Source organism: Botrytis byssoidea (genome assembly GCF_014898295.1).
Source record: "Botrytis byssoidea strain MUCL 94 chromosome Unknown BBYS_002, whole genome shotgun sequence".
NCBI lineage: Eukaryota > Fungi > Ascomycota > Leotiomycetes > Helotiales > Sclerotiniaceae > Botrytis > Botrytis byssoidea.
This window is the reverse complement of record NW_024065843.1, coordinates 64,194-86,648: the sequence shown is the minus strand read 5'-3', so window position 1 is coordinate 86,648 and position 22,455 is coordinate 64,194. Positions and strand designations below refer to the sequence as shown.

The following is a 22,455-nucleotide window of genomic DNA, read 5'->3' as shown; positions in this document are numbered from 1 at the left end:
AAAAGATAATCCCAAAAGCAAACATTCCATAGGGTTGCAGCGCCATGCGTTACCAGTCAACTTCTCTTTGTATCTTAGGCCTGAATCCCCAGTAATGTATGTTAGAGTGCAACGAACCTTAACCCCAAAGATGCCCTCATCCTTCATGAACCCCCATTATTCAATTGTCCAATACCTGAACTACCGATATCTCAAGACCGATTATTGGTGCTGGGCGGGATTCGGAGTTGTCCCGGAATTGTGATGACAATTTATCCGAGGCCAAGCTTCATCGACTCCCCCGCAATTGACAAATACCATAGTTAGGACAGCTAAGAAGCTTAAGATATAAACATCACTCTGATCTCACGTTGTTTTTCTGCTCAATCATTTCAATCAAATACCAACATCTTATATAGTCCTCACCAAAATCTACCAAAATCTACCAAAATGGCTGATCAAACCAAGATTGCAACGCTCGATGTAAGCTTACCTTTCACTCAAAAATACCCCGCTTCTGAGTCCAACAACCACCCTCCCACCACATGAAGAGAGTTGGCAAGAGTTCTTCGCCACTAACACATTCAACGCAGAGCACACTTGTCGACCGTCTTCCTACCTCCTCCAAAACCCTCTTTGAGGCCAAAGCCACCAAAGCTTTAACCTTCGAATCCATCGCCAACCAACTTGGCCGCTCCGAGGTCGCTGTTGCTGCACTCTTCTACGGCCAATCGCAAGCCTCTGCCGCCGACATTGAGAAGCTTTCCCAAATCCTCGACGTACCACAATCAAAACTCGAGGCCGAACTCGGAGGTTTCCCAGACCGTGGACGTGCTGGTCCTATGCCACCAGTTGAACCTCTCATCTATCGATTGTATGAAATTGTTCAAAACTATGGATATGCTTACAAGGCCGTTATGAACGAAAAGTTTGGAGATGGAATTATGAGTGCTATTTCTTTCAGTACCAAGGTCGAGAAGGAGACCGATGATCAGGGAAACAACTGGGCAGTTATTACTTTGAGAGGAAAGTGGTTGCCATTCTCCAGATTTTAAATTGGCTTGCACTGGAAGGAGAGGAGGGATTTCAACTGGAGGCTTTCTGAAGGAAAAATAACAAGCTGAAGGGGCTGCCAATATGGCACCTGGGTTCTACGATTAATTATGAAAAATATGAAGAAATTAATGAATCAATGAATGTTTTACACGTCGCTTTTTGAGTTATCAAGCCTGACACCACAGGTTTGATCTGAGCATTCACCAAAGGTAACTTCCACGCATTATATGAGTCTCTCATTTCACTTATCTTTCACGTTCTATCCCCGTAAAATGCTTTTCAATCCATACCTTGAAATTATATGATGCCATATCAGTCTCGACCAAGAAATTTTTCGGGAGAGTTCCCTTGATATCCAATTTTAGACCATCTTGTACCGCATTCATTCCTTGAACAATTCCATTATTCTTAGCTGTACTGCTACGTATTTCCAGTTGAGATATGAAGTGTCCTGGATATCATCAAGACAGCAAAACATAGAACGCGCTATCTTGTCTGCTATTTACAACGTTGATGATGTGCTCTTTTCATGAATTTTTGACACCTAGGAAACTTTCTCCCGACCAAGTAAGGTTGCACAGAAGACGTTTTAGAAAACCCGAACACCTGAAATTTTCGCGAGTACTCCAAAATTTCAGAGGAATAAACTGTCGGGGAATATAGTGACAACCGTTGTTAGCCGAAATGTTGGAGTAACATTGGGCGTTACAAGTCCAAGTCATAATTGTGATACCTCCTTGATTTAGCCGATACATCTACGAAGCTCTCCTTATCAAGATTCAATTCATATTCACACAACACACATGATCATATCATATCACATCATATTTCACCATCAAAGAAGAAGTCAAAATATAGGGAAAGCAAAATAAGAGTTTGATTCCCTCCAGTATAAAAGGGCGCGTCACCATGCCAAAAGAACAGCAACGTCCCACCAAGGAATATCGAGCGGCAGAAAATTTCCCGAAATTCCCTCTTCCATTACGAAACGAAAGAAGTCATCAAGCTTGTTCGAAAAAGAATCCTCGCCCCTATAACCGCAATGTGTGCGAAAAAAACGACATGAGTGATCAATCACATCGTCGATTGTCGATTATGTATGTTGAAGTGTAAAAAAAGGGGGATTGGTATGAAATACCGATAATCGAAGGGTGAAAGTTGGGGCCAAAATGTGTTATGACCGTAACGAATGTGGTGGTGTGTATTGAAGACCATGGGAAGTCCAATAGTGCCGATAAAATCTTTTTCTATTTTATAAAGTGTCTATTTTTCTAGAAAACCCATCTAAGTGAACGTTCGTGTGCGCAGCATTGAGGAGATTGCGAAAATTGGTGCAAAGTGATAGAGATGTGTAAAGTTTATCTCGAATATCTCTCATCTGTTTCTTTCCGATTCGTCGTCGTTAAACGTGTTTGTTATTCGCAAGCGTATCTAGCGATTCCCGTCTCGAAAGGAAGATAATGAAAGTCGTATATCTAGTGTGCTCTATCGCTCCTCCAAAATCATCTCAGAAGAGATGATTTATGCCTTCTGAACGTTGCAACCACGGCCTGGGCCACGTTGGATGTTGCATCCACGGCCTGGTCCGGCGGTCTTCTGGACGTTACATCCACGTCCTGGTCCCTTTTGAACATTGCATCCACGGCCGGGTCCGGCTTTTTGGAGAGTGCATCCGCGTCCTGGTCCTTGCATTTTGATTGATTTATTGGGGTGGGTTTTGGTTTTTGGTAAAAAGATTGTATATAAGTGAATGTAATTTGGTGAAGAAGAAAAGTCTAGGAATGAGGGTTGGAGGAGGGGTATTTATAGGGAATTTTTGAGGATGATTTGTGGAATTGTTCAAGGAGAGACAAAGAATACTGAGTGCTGGACCATCAAGATAGTATGAAAATGGAGTCTGTAAAGGAGAGAGAACAGCACAGGAAACAGGCATCGATTCTGGCTTCTAGAAGACTTTTCGAAGGAAATTGTTATCTACAGTTTCGTTTCAAATCACTCGTTCAACAAGGAGATTCGGAGGATCCGATTCCAAGTGAAAAAAAGGCCCTCCTACAGAATGAAAGAAGATCGTACGTCAAATTGAAGCTACTCACTCTTGATATTGTCCTCAAATCTGAACATTGTTCTTCACCCCCAAGAAATTAACAAGGAAATGAGCATCAGTTGACCAATCTTAGCTCCGGAAGTCATTTCTCCCTTTCAAATCCATCAAAGTAGAAATCAAAAACTTATAGGCGACGTTCTAAACCTTTTCACTCCGCCAAAAAACTTCTTAAGGCATTACATACAATATCCTAAAGATCGTGAAAAAATTCATGAAGCTGTTCAAGCATAAATTTTCTCGCGAAAAGTATCAAAGAGATATGAAAACCAAAGAATATTTAAGCGAACCCCTTAGTATTGTCTCCTTAATATTGTTCATTTCGGGCCTCCATTCAAAGAATCGAAGAGGAATGTTCTAGAAGCAATCGATGGAAGGGTCTAGAAGTTTTTCTTCAAGTAATATATATGCACGAAATATCATGTCTGGCGTGTGAGGTAATGGAATGAGTTGGTTCGGCGGGATTGCCATGTCGGAAACTTCAGGAATAACCTCAACATTTCCATTTCAGAAAACCTCACTCAATGAAGGCTTTGTTCTTTTACATATTACCCGAAGAGTTAACCTCACCTTGTGTCTCAAAGTCAAAGCCTTACACTAGGTCGGGGAAGATGCGACCTAATTTTCACATCAAAAGGATTCTAGCCCTTCCTCCCAATACCTCCGTAACCAAAGGCCGGACTCTCCGATTCTTTTTGACTTGTGTCTTGGAGTCTTTGATACCAAAGAAAGATATCAAGGAGAACATTATAGACTCACCTCGTGCTAGCCATGTGTTTAAGTTGTTTCCTCAACAGAAGGAAGCTATCGCCCTCCATATACCCCGAGTCTAGTTTCACTTGTTCTAAAGATTTCATTTCAAGAAGTAAAAGGAAAAGCAATTTATGAGTTCCATTGTGCTCAACCCGCTTCTTTCCGCAACAATATGTCTAGAGATGGAGCATTTGTTATCTCTCCAATGAAGGAAACACATCGTGGCTAGCTAGATAGATACCGATGGTATGACTGTAGCTTATTTACAATGAAGTTTCTATAGGAAAGAAATCGTTTGGGCCCTAACTCAGAATGCAGAAATTCTGCTACATGGAGCGAAATATTAGAGGTCGAAGTATTGATTTAGGAATGCATTTCATTTCTACGAAGCTTCAGAACTGTCTTGGGTGGAACCTACCCAGATATTTGTAAATAAAGTAACACGAAACCCTCTCAGTTCACGAACAATGGTTCCATATATTCAGTAAAGGTACTTCCTACCTGCTGGGTGGTAGACTTTCACTTAGCTCGGCTAATCGGCGTTCCAGTTTCCATGATGAGGACGTTCCTTCCTTTCTCTGCTGTTTACTGTTCATGTCACGTTATCTCCGCGTTCATTCTTGCATTATCTGGACTTAGAAGTATATGTGTATCATCTTTCCAATTAGTTCTTTCCTTCTGACGGATTCTTGATCAGTTGGATGGTATTGAGGCACACTTTCCTCGTGGAAGGTCTAGGACTAAAAATTCCAAATAATTGCTAAAAGGATTATAGCTGAAGAAGAAGACTACCCTTGAGATATCATTCAGGAAAATTTATGTGTTATCGTTGTGTTGTACTCGGTATTGATCTAAGTGAATAGTTGAGATATTTACCTGCCAAGACAGGCTGTTGTTGAATGTTCGTAAAATGTCAAGTCAAATTTTCGAGCGTTCAGCCCCCCGGGCTTCAAATTCGATCCGGAAAGGTCTTAGCTGATGTGGGTAAGTATTGGTGAAGTTTCTCAATTGATTTATTGAAGTGCTCAGATTGGTTTCGGATTCATCGTTGCTTGTAAAAAGACATAGAGACGAAGAAGCGAGAGATGTGTTTAGATGCTTTCTGCACTTTTTGATTGTAAAATGAGAGGTGGAATATCAAAATTTCTCCTCAGTAGTGTCTCTATCCTTTCACATTTACCCTCAAAGATTGACGTTCCTCATACCAATCGTCAGAGATGCCGAAGTCGGTATCTTGAGCTATCATCATTGCTATTTCCTTCTTTATCAACAAATCCTAAGTATTCCCTTCCTCAATTCCCACCATCCAGACATGTCTTCTCTCCCAATTTTGCTGACCGATCTTCACACTTCAAGGTTGCAAGGCTTATCGGCGATGTTCCAACCCAACTCCCTCGTCGTCCCTTCCTAAAACAACAAGAGAGACACTGTTTGCACTGTTTGCTCACTTTTTCCCATACTAGAGCCTTTGATTGACCTCGCACATACCATAGTGTTTTTTTATAAAGATCGGGCTTCTCGCCCTTTTTTTTTCTCTTCTTTTTCTTTTCTTCTTCATGCACCCCTAAAAAATCAAGAATTTTTGTAATCAAAACCATGTTCCTGGTATTACACTGCCTCCAGGTGACGTGGGAAACTTTTTTTCATTGAGATGTTTGCTTTGTGCTGGCACTCGAAGAAGAATTCTTGTAATTGTCTGTCATCATTGTTGTTATTTTACTGAGAACAATGTCGTGATGAATTGATGCTGTTGTGTGTTTTTGCAAAGGTCGTATATACTACCTTAGATTTCTGCCTGTATTCAAAACTAGCTTAAGATGCTCTCTTTGAGAGAATTGCTCCAAAGGGCATGTTAAAGAAAGGTTCCGATATTCCTGTGAAGTGAATGACGATGATGATGATGATAATGATAATGATGATGGCAGCGGTGCTGGTGAACTGTGTACGTTGACATCCGCTTGTTTAATTGGTGGTAGCAACACCAATGAATTATTGGTCTCTACTGGATTTTAATCGAGTTGTACGCTATGTATACTCCCTCAAAGCTTCTAGAAATAGATATAGAAATACAATGGAGAGTCATGTGAGCCTGTTCGCTCCAAAACTGCCCTCGGAAGATGTAATCGCATAATACTAACAAAAAGCGATCTTTCGACTAGAGAAAAAACACATGACTTCCTTTCGGCATACAAAAAAGATGTACCCTTGGCACTATCATTCACTTGTAGGATCTATAGAGCTATGATGACTACTTGTAAGAAGTTTCCCACAGAAGCCCCGACAATTGGCCAGATTAAGTTGCTTTTGCCTCCATTCACACTGAATCTTAAAGTTTATTAAGTGATACTCCAGCATTATCCATTGGCATTCGACTTTTCTAAACATCTTCTAGGCACTTTCGAAACTTGAACTTGATGGTAAATGCCTTCTTTACAACTATCTAACTAATTCTTTTCTCCTTGTGACGTTCATAAGGTCACCAGAAACGGTCCTCGTGACAACTATCCCATTTACCAAACTACAACCAATGAATTTTCACAGAATCGACCTCGGAATATGTTGGCACTTTCCGCCATCCTGATTGCCTCGACAAATACTCAAATGTTCGTACCGATTGAGAATTCAAAAGTTAGCTGATTCAGAGTCTAAATCCATCCGGGACAAGAAAGACTTACCATATTTTCCACGTTTGCGCCTCACATGTTGTATGCGAGGTATATTTGGAGACATAGTATCTCTCAAACAGCCAAAGACCATAATTTGCCCTCACAAATTGTGTGTATGAGGTAGTTGTGAACAAAAAATTGAATATATGAGATTCTCCGAAGAGTCTCTTTTCTGGAATCAAGACCATTTCTGGTCCCCATAAATTGTATATGAGGTATTGATGAACAAAACTTGACTCAGCACCACCAGCACCACTAAAAAACCAATAATTTTGAGATCAAAACCATGTGTTTTCTTCACAGATGATATATGAGGTATCGATGCGACCACCACGCACATACTCAATTTTTGAAATCGAGACCATGTCCTGTCCTCATAAGTTGTGTATGAGGGATTGATACACAAAAATTGACTCAGCACCACTAAAAAATCAAGAATTTTTGAAATCAAGACCATGTCCTGTCCTCGCAGTGAACATTCTGCGAGGTAATATGAAGAGAAAAAGAAAAAAGGAAAGAACTCAGAATCCGGGTGGGGAGTCAGACCTTTTATACCCATTGGGTGTGGGGTATCTTCTCTAGTGAGCAGAATTACGCAATTAGTCTACTTGGTAGTTAAAAATGACATTTGGAGAGGTGGAGTTACGTGTCCTGAATGTGTTCGCTTATGCGAGGGGGTTTGCGGGGAACTACATATGTCTAATTTCGAGCTAGTGGTCTTAGGCTCGTTAAAGCTTCATTCTCGTGATATTTTTTCAATTTAAGCTTACTTAGTATTGTCCTCGTGACTGATGTAGTTATGAATTGGGACTGGTCTAGAATATAGCCATCAATGATCAAATCAATGGTTGCAATTTTTCCGATAAGATGGGAAAATCGAAAAGGGTTCATCCTATACTTTCCCTCCGTTTATCAATAAGACAGATCTCTTGCTCAATAGGATGGTCTAGAGATCCAAACTAATAGTATTCTTCCTCCTACAAAGTTTCGAAGGAGCGCTAGCCCATAAGTGTAACAGAAAAATGAAGGCGAAAATTGATCGTCAGAATATGATGCATTTCTTTAGTCAATTGCCATGTGAGAACCAGGTAAGATTTATTTCTCAAGTACCACGAGTGATATTCAGGTCCTCTTCCCCCTCCTTCTCTCATCCTCTATACACCACACCACACATGATACACCATCCCCCAAAATATCACACTTCTCAAGCGTCCACATTTCTGTACTCTCCACCCTCCTCAAACTCTAATCGGTTCTTCGTATCCATCCTCACTTACCATCCGCCAAAAAAGTTTCACGTAGATCACTAGAAAATCATTCATTAAAAGGAGACTTTTCTTCAAGAATATGAATCTCCTCTCAGTCCCTCTCATATCTTTAGCAATTTACTCACCGACGACGTTAGCCCAAGATATGACTAAATTAGAAGGACCAGAGAATATGCAGTATCACTGCACCACAAGCAACAAACAACTTATCAAAAACTCTTCAATCATGAAAATGAACCCTAAGTCCCCTCTCCGTCTCAACAAAGTCACCATCGAAATAACCATTCACATCATAATAGGAATCACAAATGCAAAACATATTTTTCTTATGAAGTACCATTCTCTCCATATTTTTATTAAAAGCTAATTACATACCCATCCTCCTAATATATTGATATTGTACCTGGATACCCCATTGATTCTCCCATTGTTGTGTAGCCAGAGCTCGTAAAAGAGATCTCAAATAAAATGAGTTCATAAAAGCTCTGCAAATAAATATGTTAATATGTAAATATCCCATCCAGTATTAGTATCCCTTTTTTGTGGTATCATAATGTCGTCATTTCACGAAACCATAAGTCATTGAGCAAATATCGCAATGATGTGTGTAGATAGATAAGTCGTAAACAAAAGAAAAGCAAGATTGAGCAAGGATTTTGGTGTGTTTAAAGGTCGAGAATGATATCTCGCAACTCCATGCAGTCGGCTTTGGTGAGTTCACCAGACAACTTCTTGGCGACAATGAACTTCTTCAACTTGGTGAGATCATCATCGTCTCCATCGTTGGTTGGTCGACTTGGGTCTTCACTTACGCCAATGTCACCATCATAAGCGTAGTTGGCAAAGTTGGCAGGAAGAGCACTCTTTTCCGCACAAATGATGCGATCCTCGGGACTAAGTAACTCAGGCTTGACATGGCGACAAGTGAGAGCGAATCGCAAGAGACCATGAGGTGTGACGGCATGCTATTGAGATTGATCAGTATGATGATTTGTGCGGTGATTTGAAAAGGAGACTTACTTCATAGTATTTATGAATGCCGGATCCGTGCATAACAATGATGTCGCCATGGTTCAGAGTGACCTTGACGTAGTCTTTCTTGGCTGCTTTAGAACCAAGATTGCCCTTACCGGGCTTGAGAACACCACCGATTGTGCTCTTGTTCTTTGGTCGGAAGCACATGGTCGAGGAAGCTCCCAAAGATAAGGTTGCTACGGTTTCACCAAGAGTATCTTCTCCATCATCGTGATACTATTGTAAGTTAGTATGCCGATGTAAGAAAGTGGAGAAAGAAGTGCATACACCGATGTGCATATTCTCGAAGTAACCGAGGGCCAAAACTTCATTGAAGGGGGTGAACTCGGCGTCTTCCTTTCCAGAAAATGCTTGTTGTACAGCCCAAGTCATTCTTTGCATTGCCTGGAGAATGGGTATTGGAGCATCTTCAAAGGAATTGGCTTCATGTGCGACCAAGAATTTGTATGGTGCGCCCTTCAATGAAAAATTAGTTTTAGATAAGGGGTGAGTACAAAGTAGAACTCACAAAGTTGGATGCAAAGTGTGCAGTAACAATCTCCATTGGAACTGGTAAAGGTTAGAAACATGACAATGCAGAGGAAGATTGCGGCAACTCACGACCAGGATGTCTAGCGGGACCTCTGCGGAGCTTGTAATCATCCTTTTGCATCCCCTGGAACAAGTCGTTTGGTCCACCCGGTTGGCTATTGATAAGGCCATTGGAGCGGAAAACTTGGATCCATCCAGCTTCTGTCGTCTCGCCAGGAAGTTGAAGCTCATACACATCATAATGGCCAATGGGTTTGTGGTTGACACGAATGGCCTCATGAGCAAAGACTATTGGGCTCTGATTAACAATGACATTATTACCTTCGATGGCTTTAGTGATGGGGACTGGAACCTGTGTTACAGTGTGAGTGAAATCACAACCTGGGTTTTCACAAGTCCATTGTCGCCATTCCAAACGACGGATGCACCCATGACACCTTGGGCAAACAATGCCTTGTTTGCATCGTTCTTCAACACCGAAGATATCTTCACCGACCAAGTCTGCATCAGTGACAGGCTCGGGTCGTAATGGGGGAGGTGCAGCGCCAGTATAAGGAGTACGCTCCTGGAGGAACTCCGCACAGTACTGGAGATCGTCGACATCAACTTGATGATCAAAAACATAGAAACCTTCACACTGAGGGCTTCTACAAGTCCAGCCTTGTGTGTAGATGGTCTTGCATGAAGTATTACAAGCACCACAGGTTTGAACAACCGTCTTCACACCATCATATCCTTCAGAAAGATGGGCGACAGAGTCGATTGGAGACCACCAAGACCGCTTTGTGAGATCAATCTTCTCCATTCTGACCTTCCACATCTTGAGGCCACTCTCAAGTTCACACCAGATATCTGTGATGTGGAAGAAGTCAAGGACGTTGAAGTGGTGATTGAGCTTGACAGGGCAGATGGTATTGCGTTGGCCTATAGAAATGTTAGTGGAGAACTCAAATTCATACACGGCAACAGTAATAATTACCAGCAATCATTGCAATTGGTAGTTTGGCTTCCATAGTGCGTTGGAAAGAGATGGCAATTGAGCTGAAGTCTTGGTCCTTGACCCGCTTCGTTTCACCATCTTCACCCTTTGACTTGCCACCACCACTGTAATGCAAAAATCAGCAAGAATCAACCTTCATTGAAATTGGAGTCACTTACACTGACGTGATGTAGATATTTTCTGTGAAGACATCGCGAGGACCAACTCCTTGATTTGCCAGAAAACCAGCTATCATGCCGTTGGTACGATAGGCAGCAGATTCATATCCCTTATGGTAAGGAAGTGATGAACAAAGTTGTTGTCGCTTCTCAGCCCATACTGGTGGTTCACCCCAAGCTTCTGGCTTGTTCAAAGTTGCGTTTTCCAAAGAAGGTAGCTCCTTGACCTTGGCAGCAGCTCTTCGTGACTTTGGAGGAGTTGCTCGGGGAGGCTGACGAGGGGGTGTAGTCATTACCTTTTTGTGAGGAGGTTCCGACAACTCTTGAGCGGTATCTGTGAGAAGGTCTTCGACATCATTCATCACAGCCTTGCGCTTGGTTGGAACCAATGGCTTTTCAGTTCTTGCAAAGAACTGGTCCATCTTCGGCTGAACATTTTTGGTGGTTCGAGCACTTCTTCGTGGTGGCTGTGGTGGTGGTGGTGGTGAAGAAGATGTTTCGAGTGCAGTACAAGGAGGTGAGGGTGTGTTAAATAGATGAGCTGGTAGATTGGACTCAGACCAACTGCCATCTTCATTCTGTGGAGAGCGATCTTGGTTCATAAAGAAGCCAAGATTCTTCAAAACTCAAAAGTTAGTATAACTTGTATCTTTGGAAAGGAAAAAAGTCTTCTGTTGTTTCACTTTGAAAGGAAAGATTCATGCACAAAAGGGGAGAAAGGCATGTAGAGTGATTACAAATAATTCAACATTGACTTTCCAGATAGACACCTAAAAAAAAAGTTGGTTAAAATGGAAGGAGAAGGAAGTTTAAAGAGAAGTGTGCTTGGATGTGTGATACTCAAAGGAATTTGTGGAAGAATTGTTTCTGGATCTTACCTCTTCTTTGGTGTTGGAGACAGAAGACAGTGATGTTTCTGATCCCGAACTCGAAGGATGTAGAATGTCCGACGTTGATGGTGATGGTTTCAAGTTATCAGACAGACTGGTATTGTCTCTTTGCTGACGGACTTTCAAAGAAATCATCTTGAACTTGTCAAGAGAAGTCAAAAGAAGTCTATTGGGTAGGTGGATAGAGTGGGAAGGGTAGTAGTTGTAATAATAATAACGAAGGAAGGAAGTAAAGGGTATCTGAGTGATACCTCGAAGTTAAAGAAGAAAAGGATGAGGGAAGGAAGGAAGGAACAAATTGCAAAAATGGAAGAATAATACGAAGGTGTAGAAGGAAAGAAGGAGCAAGTCAAGCAAGGGAGAGGTCGAAGACTTAATAAGTAGGTTCTAGGAAGGTCCTTCGAGAACTCAAATGGAGCTAAGACTAGCGTGGTTTGTTGAAGAATCCACCTCATCCCCTCATGAAGTCGAAAGATGATAGAACTTCAATCAAGTAGATGGGGTCAGATAGAGGGGTTGGTTTGCCCAAATAGGAAATAATGGCATGATTTACTCTGCATCTGAAGTCTTTTACTGTTTGTACATGAGAAGAAAGGCGAGTACATGGTGGTGAATTATGGATTTCAATCCTACAAGCCTCACATTCCCAGATTTATCGAAAGGGGGTTTTTTTGTTTGGATGAGGTATCTTCTTTCCCCAATTGAAAGAACTTTTGGCAGGATGAGGGGTATCTTTGAATGATATAAGTGAATTGATAGAGTTAAGAATTGAAAGTTGAAGCCCATATCAGCTCATTGAAAAGATAACTGCTAGAGTTGAAAGTGTGGAATTGTTCACATGAAGGGGGGTTGATGAATTGAATCTATCCGACCTTACCCCCTACAAAGGGATTTGGCGGACTGCTCCGAACAAATCGCTTATCCGAAGTGAGTCCGAGAAATGAAGTGCATTTGGGTGCTGGAAATAATGAAGAATAGGAAAGAATATATACAAAGGTGAAGGAGAAAGTGAATTCTACCATGACTTTTGGGCATTTTGATAACCCCTCTTGACAGTTCATTCATACCACTTTGGGACTGCAACAATAGCCCCCATCTCAAGATTATTGTTATGAAGTATACAAAGTAGATATATACCGATTGAATTGTGCTTCAAATCTCCAATGGGGACTAACAAAAACGTAGAGAGTTACTTTTGGTGCTGAGATCCTGGCTATCAACTCTGAATATCAACTCTTGCTGTCACAATCCCACTTGAACAGCACCTTCCTGGTTCACTGTAAAGATTTCATCAAAAACGATACACATCATTCCCCAAATTCACTGCTTTTAGAGATGATGCAGGGAAACAACCTCCAGCTTCACAAGACAAACACGTGCTCTTCAAAGACTTTTGACTGGTATCTGGTATTGAGGAATACTTAGGTAATGTAGAAGATATTTACAATATGATTCACTTGGTTTTATCATCAGTTGCATTTGGTAGACAGATAGGTTTCCTTTTAGGATGGAGAAAAAATCCCTTCCTCTCTTTGACTGCAAAAAAAGATACTAACAATCATTAACAACCTTGAACAGACTCATACTCCATCGCAGACCTCAATTGACTACCACCAGGATTCGATGATAAAAAAGAGAATACTGGCTGTTTTCTTGGCAATATGAAGTTTTGAGGTAATTCCTTTATCCTTCAATCGATCCTACAAAAAAACTACCTCTTTAGAGACCATTTACAGTCTGAATACTCCATGGTCGAACCAAAAGACTGAATAACCCAACTTCTGCCTCTATCTGACAAAAGTACTTAATCTGATATTTAACCGATATCCCTGTATCTTGCACAACCCTATATCTTGCACAATTTGATTTATTAAACTAAAAATCGATATTAAATTCAAATATCATTATAATGATTTTAAAATTTGTATAATAGAATCTTATATTTATTAAAAGATAATATCAGGAATTTGAAAGATTTAAAATATTTAATTGAATATTAATCGATTTTGAATAATAATATTTTAAAATATTAATAATAAAATAAAAATCTATATTAGAGTGAATATATATAATTGAAAAATAGTTTTTTGTATTTATTATTATTATTATTATTAATCAAAAGTTTGAAATTTCGAAAAATATCAATAATCAAGTTTTATATTAAGTTTTAAATTTTTATATAGTTTTAAAAAAAAGAAAAATAATTTAAAAATACTTTTTAAAATATAATAAAATATTTATTTCGAGATTTTAGAAAAATAAAATTGATATTTTAATTTAATTTATAAAACTATATTTTTATATATTAGAAAATATATAATATAATAATAATAAATAATATTAAAATAATATATTATTTAGAAATTATAATTAATTATATTATAGAGTAATATAAATAAGAAAAAATAATAATTAAAATAGTCGATTTTTATATTTCTATTGAAAAGTTTATTATATATTTTTTTTCAATCAAAAATATTGTAATTCCTTTTTTAAAAGAATTTTATTTCTAAAAAAAAATCTTTAAATTTTATAATATTTCTAAGAATTTTATAATTTATATTTAATTTCAAATTCATTTTATAATATTTAATATTAATTATTAGTTTTAAATTTAAATTTAAATCAAGATTTTTTTTTCAAAAAATATTTGAATAAAAATTCTTTATTATTAATTATATAATTTTAATTTTTAAATATTAATATTTTTAAAATAAATAATTATATATATAAATATATAATAAAATATAGTATTTTATTATTTAATTATTAATATTAATATATAAATAATATATTATATAATTAAATTATATTCAGAATATAATTAATACTTAAGTTATAAAAGATTTTTGTTTTAAAACAAATTATTTATTAAAACTCTTATTATATATTAATATAATTTCGAATTTTTGATATTAAAATTAGCTTTTTTTGATTCCTTATATTAAAAGATCTTCAAATTTATATAATATATTCTAAAAACAAACTTTTATTATTTCTATTATTAAATAAATTAATATATAATAATTTTATATTAATAGTTTTGATATCGAGATTTCTATTCAATTATTAATTATAATTATAATTTTATTATTTTATATAAAAGAAATAATATTATAGTATTCTTATTTTTATTTTTAATAGAATTCAATGATTGATTGATTATATATCATTTTTAGAATATTATTTTCAAAAGAAATAAAAGTGTACAAGATGCAGGGTTGTGCAAGATGTAGGGATATCGGTTACATCATTCAAGTAACTTGTAACTTATTTCGCGTACTACAGATGGACCACAGATGGACTACTGTGCACCCGATGCCTTGTTTCCAGCTAAGTATAGCGTATGAAAGATAATACCAAAGGAGGATATCCAACTCCTTAAATTCTTTCTGGAATTGGATATAGATACACCCCAACATCTGTCTTGTGCTTGACTGTTTCTTCAATCATTGATAAACAAGCAAAGTAAAGGTGATCTGAGAAACTTCCTTGGCCTTCTCGATATTGCTGTACTGTCTCCAAACTACAAATAAAAGGCACTCTCCATCGCAATCTGTTTGAACAATCTTTGAAGAGTATACCTACCAAGCTCCTCTCAATATTTACTAAACTACTACATCAAACACAATCAATAGAGGAAAATCCTCAATTTGCCTTTTGTTTGGTAGAACTTCAAGTACCGGTTACAACAACTTGTCCTGTCTTTTCCTGTCCTGCCTTCATTAATTCATGAGCACTCAATGGCTCAGACGTAGACTCCAGTATCCTCCGCATTTGGTCAGGACTACCACACTACTAGGTATCTCTACCTCCATCGGTTGTTTCCCGGCTTGCTGAATAAAAACCTCATCTATTGTTTTTGTGGAGGTGATGTTTGAGCATACGGACAGGAATGATAAAAACCTTAAACATCAGGTACCAAAGTATGCTACTAACAAGCAACACCATCACCCTTCAAGCCCCTATCTCCTCTTACATAACCGACATTTCCGATGAATCCGATGAAATGACTAGCGTCAGTACTCCTGTACCTACTTTTACACCGCTTTGCCCGACAAACCCAAGCTTCCATTCGAATCTCCGCTGCGATATAATTTAGGTTCTTCCCAAACTCGAACCGATTTAATATCGAACAGTTGCCGACGCTAATATGCGGTTGGATGGATCACTGTGGATCATTGCACTGACCATAATACCTGGGCTTGAGCTGGGGTCTCCATTTCATTCGTGAACTCAGCGCTGAGCAGTTTTCGGTGTTAAGCAGCTCGTCGTATTTTGCTCTTCACATTTCCGATATGGGCAGAGGAGAGAGTCAGGTGTGAAGATACAAACAATGTAATCTTACATGGCGAGTACAAGGATGGTTTCAAGAACAGTACCTGCGTACGGACGACTACAACCTCGAGTTGTGTCATCGAGGCACAATTGGAAGGTTTGAATGAAAATCATCTAGATGATATCCACTTACTCACTCACTCACTTACTCACTCAGGGGGGCCTCGGTTTTCGGTCAGTTACCCGTATAGTAACCGGTATTTGTACTTATATTGAAGTATTCCCCAAACCCCGCATTTCTTAGCAATAGTGGCAGTGTTGTACCGTTGCTTTCAGCGAATCATCAGCTTCAAGTATCTACTAGGTACATATACCTAGTATTCATTTATGATAGTTTGCATTCAACTTCTTCATTTGGACTCTCTCTCTCTCTCTCTCTCTCTCTCTTTTGAAATAGTCAACATTTATACCCAGTTATCGTTTCATCTTGTATATCTTCCATTCTCATATACAATTCGTTGATTCGTTCATCTGCAAAAATTTCCTGATTTCTTCTGCCAAACTTGAGGGTTGTCTACCAACGGCGCAAACATCCTTGCTTTATTTGAGCTTACCAAATAATAAATTCATCATCATGGTTTTTACACCTCCAGCATGGGTTCCCAATGATCCATTGAGTATGTGTAAACTTCAATTCCTTCAATTTTGAAGCTTGCTCACCTATCTTCGCCCCTGAATTGTATAGCTAACATTTCTCAAAAACAGATATACCAGATGATGTACCAATCAGTCAATTCATGCTCAATGAGAAACACGGCAGAAAACCTCTCAAGTCATCTCGCAATCCATTCACATGCGGTATCACTGGAAAAACATATACAGCTTTGGAACAAGTTCAACGGGTAGAACATTTAGCAAGAGCTTTGTCAAAAGAATTAGGATGGCAACCAAATACGGGAACAGAATGGGACAAAGTGATGGGCATATTTTCTCTCAATACTGTAGGAAGATCCGTTCAAACATACAAATGAATTCGGGGGGCTAATAATAATCTCAGATTGATTTCATGACATTGGCATATGCAGTTCACGAATTGGGTGGAGTGGCTTCACCTGCGAATGCTCAATATTCTGCCCCGGAATTGGAATTTCAATTGAAGTCCTCAGGGGCTAAAGCACTTTTCACGGTAAAAATTCAGGCGTCGCAAGAATTCTAAATATGGAACTAATTCGAAAATAGTGTATACCTTTACTCGAGACCGCTTTACAAGCTGCCAAAGGAGCCGGAATTAAAAATGATAAAATCTATATTTTAGACATGCCAGAGATGTTGACTGGGGGAAAGAAGGTGCCATTTAAGACTGCAGATGATTTGATTTCAGCAGGAGAAAAGCTCCCAAAATTAGAGCCATTGAGAATGGAGAAGGGACAAGCAGCTCGACAAACAGCATACTTGTGTTACTCAAGTGGAACTTCAGGGTTACCCGTAAGTATTTCCCCTGCATCAATTGAGACAGTTCTCAAAATAATTCCGGAAAACGCGAATCCCCCCAAATATGGCTAACAAAATATCAGAAAGGAGTCATGATCAGCCACCAAAATGTTATGTCAAATATCCTACAACTCAAAGCGTATGAGAAAGACTATAGAGATCAATGGGAAACAGATACAGAAGTCGGCTTGGGTCTTCTTCCTCTAAGCCATATTTATGGTCTAGTCATCGTGGCCCAAGGAACAACTTATCGCGGTGATGAAATAATTGTGCTTCCCAAATTCGAGCTCAAGTTATTCCTCAACAGTATCCAAACCTATAAAATTCGAGGTCTCTTCCTCGTAAGCATTCTCCATATGAAACATATTGCAAATCAAAATCTGATGATCATTAGGTCCCTCCAATCATTATCCAACTCGTAAACAATCAATCCATCTGCTCAAAATATGACATCAGTTCCGTACGGGGTCTCTTCACCGGAGCCGCACCTCTCGGTACAGAAACCGCAGAAGAGCTTCAAAAAATCTATCCTAAATGGGTTATTCAACAAGGCTACGGTACACACTCTTACCCCTCTACCCTCCCCATCAAAACACACCAAATCTAACAATCTCCCCTCCCAGGCTTAACCGAAACCTCCACCGTGGTCTGCATGTCATCCGCCAAAGATCTCTGGCTCGGCTCCTGCGGATCCCTCATCCCCGGCGTGCGCGCAAAATTGGTCAATCCAGAAGGTGTCGAAGTCACGGGTCTGAACCAACCGGGTGAATTGGTCGTCCAGTCCAAATCCGTCGTGCTCGGCTATCTCAATAATGAGAAAGCGAATCACGAAACGTTTCTCCCCGATACAGATGGAAATGGTAGATGGATGCGCACGGGTGATGAAGCGGAGATCCGTGTCAGTCCGGCGGGACATGAACATGTTTTTATCGTGGATAGGATCAAGGAACTTATTAAAGTAAAAGTAAGCAAACCCTTCCCCCCCTTCAAAAACCCCACTATTCCCTCTCTCCCCTCTCTCTTAAAACCCCCACCTAACATCTCCCAGGGCCTCCAAGTCGCCCCCGCCGAGCTCGAATCCCACCTCCTCTCTCACCCCTCCATCGCCGACTGCGCCGTCATCCCCATCCCGGACCCCGCCGCCGGCGAAATCCCCAAAGCCTACGTGGTGAAATCCACATCCGTCGGCATCGAAGAAAACGACGCCCTCATCAAAAGAGATATTTGCAAATGGGTGGAAACGCACAAGGCGCGACATAAGTGGTTGAAAGGAGGTGTGGAGTTTATTGATGTGATTCCGAAGAGTCCGAGTGGGAAGATTTTGAGGAGGTTGCTGAGGGATAAGGAGAAGGAGGCGAGGAGGGCGAAGGGCGCGAAGTTGTAGTTTTGGTTGTGAGGTTAGAATCTTGGGAAGAAAGGAGGAGGGTTGTGTCAGATAGTAGTAAGATGTTCGATATTGATTTTATATTGAAAGTTAATCTTTCGTGTATTTTTAAGTGGAATTGATGGGATTTGATGGGTAATACAGTTTAGTTTATAATTATCGCGACGTAGATTTTTTTCTGCTTGTTCTTGATGTAAATTTTTATTGAGATTTATAAATAGTCGCTTGCTTACTTGCTTCCTTGCTTGCTTGTTTGTAAAGGAAAATATCTATCGTCCACGAATTCTATACTTCATGTAATGAGAAAACTCCTCCGCCATGCCATTCATGCCATTCATTCATCCATCCATGATTCCACCCACTCCATAACCACACATCCACATAATCCCCTCCCCTTCCCTAAATCGGCGATTCGAAAACCAAACTAATCCCATCATCACCGGCCGTAACAATTCTATTTCCATCGCCCTGCACGAAACCCATGACGCCCACGCCATCCCCCCGATGACCCTTCCACTCGCCCACCAATCCGGAATTGGCAATTCCCGTTCCACCTCTCGCGTCCCATCGACGGACGACTCCGTCCATTCCGCAACTGGTCAATAGCCATCCGCCGGATTGTGTGTTCTTTACGAATTCTACCTTCACGACGGCGTGCTCCTCGTGCGCTTCTTTGATGTGTCTACGTACTGCGAATCGATGCGCTGAGTCGAAGAGCGCAATGCTTCCATCTACGCTTGCGGCAGCCATGAGTGTCAAGGGGGGTTGCGCAAAAGCAATCGATTCGATTCCATCACCCTGGGCTTGCAAATCCGCAAGAATTTGTCCGGATTGACCTGGACTCGCGCCCGCACCCGAAGCATCAGGTAAACGCGGCAATCCCACAATTTTGATCGAACCACCTGCACCTCCCGCCGCCACAAACGAACCCGAGGGCGCAATCCCCACACTGAAAAGACCCCCCTCAACTGCAAATCGTTGATCCAACGCCGTGAGCCCCACAACCGTTTGCCCACCTTCTCCTGTTAATCCCGCGGCCGCAGCCTCTCCAAACACATCCCACACATACAACGACCCATCCTCACTAACCGTCGCCAACAGCTTTCCATCCGCCGACCACGCGCCCGCCGTACAACTCTCCGTGTGCGCAAAATAACTCTGCATCAACTGCAGCGGCGCCTTCTTCTGACTCGGATCCACAGTATACACCCACACAGAGCCATCATTCGCACCAAACGCAAACGTATTCGGGGCTTTCGTATACGGACACGCCAGCAGCCAGTTCACCTCCTCGACTTCCCGTGCCTCGGTATATTTCTTCCACTTACTCCCATTTGTCACGTACACCTGGATCTTCCCATCGAGACCGCCCGAAAGCAAAAACTTCCCATCCGGCTGCGAAAACGCCAGCGCGTTGATCGAATCCGTGTGGCCTTCCAACTTAAAGATGGGCTCCTGACTACCCCGCTCCACCCGCTCCGAGGGATTGCTCTGGTAACTCGCCGGCAACACTGGAGTGGGCGCGGGCGTCGCATCAAAGATATACCCCACGCCCGGCGCATTATCGGCGTCACCGTCCGAGCCGCCAGTAGCGACGAGCTCGGGACGCAGAGGGTGTTGCGCGATGCAGAAGATGGAGTCGCCGTGGGCGTCCATGTGGGCGACGGAGTCGTTTTGCAGTTGGATTTCTTGCTCTTGCATTTCTTGATCTGCGGCGTCGTCGCCGTCTTGATCTTCGTCGCCTGAATCCATGGCCGCGTCGCCGTCTATGTCGATGATTTCTTCGGCCGCGTCGGCGGGGTCGAACATTTCGTTTTCGTCTTCGTTGATGCGCTCATCGTCTTGAGGGTGGTGGGAGGAGGACATGGTGGGTTTATTTGTGTATTCGATTTTATAAAGTATAGCTGAAGAAAAAGAAGAAGAATGAGAGGTAAAAGTAAAATTCAGAAAACAAACCCCAATATCCTTACTCGTAAATTTCTATCCGAATTGTAATAATAAATCCTTCGATGGTATTTTCTTCCGACTTCGAAAATGCTTTGATAATCTTTTTTTTCTGCTGGATTTGTTCTGTAATGAATTGTTTTTGCCCCGCGATGCACAGACCATTTCATTGCCCCTCTATTAGTATCAATCGATATCCCCGATGGAAGCTTATAAATGCCTAGTATTTATAGTATGTATGAGGTAGCTAGATAGGATTCTCAAATGTTGGGGTTTCATTTTCACATTCATTTTCATATGGAATACAGAGATGAATACACACATGCATATGCATATGAATAGATTCTGATTTAGTTTGAACATATTGAGTAACAAGAGGAAAACAAACAGATTCCTTGTGTATTGGGATCGGATAAGAGGTACATCTGTAAAGCGGGAGGATGACCGGTGTGACTCCTCGGTAGACACTGTCGGTATTGTATATTATGAATATGTGATTTGAAACTTTATTTTATGTTTCCCATTAATGGTTTATCTAGCATATATCGTATATTCTCCACTTCCCTCTCATTATCGTGGAGAGATTCTGCAGGCCTGTCTTGCTCCTGCTTGTGCGGAAATGGACAGAGAGATTTGATAAGAATTATCCCAGAGGGTGATGGGTAGGTAATGTGATTTTTTGATTGGTGAGATAACATACATGAAAAAAATCACATATGAAAGAGGTGATAAGAATTCTACCTTGAAATATCCAGAAAAGAGTTGGGGAAAAGAGGAGATGAATGGTAGATCCCACGATTCCCAATTTGAATCACGTCAGGTCAATGCATACATATACTTGGTAGATATTCCTGATATTATAAAAATGTATCTAAATTGAACTTTCTTCCTCTCCAGATTCACATTGATGTTCCTCCACCATATAGCATATCATATCCCCAAAAGACTGTTTGAATTAAACAGTCCACTAATAACTCTCACTCCTATCCCCAATCCGGATTCCTAATCCCCTCTTACCCTCAACAGACACTTTCTCTCTCCTGTCCCCAATCCCTTTCCATCCTCTCCTACACCCCTCCCATTCACTCCTCACCCCTCCACACCATCCTCCTCCCCCTTCCCACCCGACTTCCCCTCCCCTCCTCCAAACTCCAAACTTCCCCAACGCCGAAATCTCACACTCAAGCGCCTCAAACTTCCCTGCTCTTCTGCACACGAATTATGTTTCTGACAGCTATCTACTACTTGAAAACCGCCTGTTGAAAGTGCATTTACTGTATGAACGGAAACGAGCACGAAGAAAATGGTGGTGAAGAGGAGGAAGAGGGATGGAGTGTGCATAGTGATGCGATATGGTGTGATGTGTTGACGATGTGAGTGTGTTTTATATGGTGGTTGAAGTAGAGGCCCGAGAGTGGAAGAGTTTTTGATGCGGGTACGTTAGGTGTATTGATGTTATATTGTTTGCTCTAGGTTTGTGATTTAGTATCGTGAGTTGCGGGTAGGGGTAGTTTGTTACTGGATCTCGTGTAGTGATTTGTAGCTCGTTGTCCCGGGACCTAGGCCTTCCAGTTTGTGGTTGAAAGAAAGAGAGGGGACAATTGGAATGGCGGGAAAGAGAGGCATATTTATGATTATAAAATTGCAATCTTACGTAGAATGACTGGATCGTGATGCAAGCGCTGAATGGAAATAGGCGATTCTTGAATCTAAATCCATACTGCAAAACTTAGTCACCAGGTCTAACTTTATGATATCAAATACTCGAATGCTGAAATCATCAGTTGATTCCCAGCTTGTAGTTTGTCTTTACGAGCGCTTGAATTGGAGAGAACCTTCTATGCTTTCTCGTGAATCATCGTTCAACTCGGTGATAAATTCAGAGGAAATGATCCTTGGTATCAATAATTCTTACCTGATA

At 40.6% G+C, this 22,455-nt stretch overlaps 4 protein-coding genes across 4 annotated transcripts; 2 read left to right on the top strand and 2 right to left on the bottom strand.

Annotated features, from left to right (window-relative positions):
* The first annotated feature begins 318 nt into the window (after positions 1-318).
* On the top strand, positions 319-1,190 carry EAE97_000796 (uncharacterized protein). Its single transcript, XM_038871306.1, has 2 exons — positions 319-462; positions 573-1,190. Exons 1-2 carry the CDS (start codon positions 430-432, stop codon positions 1,032-1,034), a joined length of 495 nt encoding a protein of 164 aa, XP_038737207.1. The 5' UTR covers positions 319-429; the 3' UTR covers positions 1,035-1,190.
* A 7,298-nt stretch (positions 1,191-8,488) lies between these two features.
* On the bottom strand, positions 8,489-11,572 carry EAE97_000795 (uncharacterized protein; the record flags this gene model as incomplete). The annotated part of the gene is made up of 8 exons (XM_038871305.1): positions 8,489-8,788; positions 8,844-9,074; positions 9,126-9,314; positions 9,367-9,407; positions 9,459-10,313; positions 10,369-10,493; positions 10,548-11,164; positions 11,426-11,572. The coding sequence occupies 8 exons, from the start codon at positions 11,570-11,572 to the stop codon at positions 8,489-8,491; spliced, it is 2,505 nt and encodes an 834-aa protein (XP_038737206.1).
* A 4,777-nt stretch (positions 11,573-16,349) lies between these two features.
* EAE97_000794 (uncharacterized protein) lies at positions 16,350-18,590 on the top strand (the record flags this gene model as incomplete). Its single annotated transcript, XM_038871304.1, has 8 exons — positions 16,350-16,392; positions 16,481-16,716; positions 16,773-16,901; positions 16,955-17,200; positions 17,290-17,547; positions 17,601-17,763; positions 17,830-18,170; positions 18,255-18,590. The coding sequence occupies 8 exons, from the start codon at positions 16,350-16,352 to the stop codon at positions 18,588-18,590; spliced, it is 1,752 nt and encodes a 583-aa protein (XP_038737205.1).
* A 399-nt stretch (positions 18,591-18,989) lies between these two features.
* EAE97_000793 (uncharacterized protein) lies at positions 18,990-20,456 on the bottom strand (the record flags this gene model as incomplete). Its single annotated transcript, XM_038871303.1, has 1 exon — positions 18,990-20,456. The coding sequence occupies one exon, from the start codon at positions 20,454-20,456 to the stop codon at positions 18,990-18,992; it is 1,467 nt and encodes a 488-aa protein (XP_038737204.1).
* Positions 20,457-22,455: the final 1,999 nt, after the last annotated feature.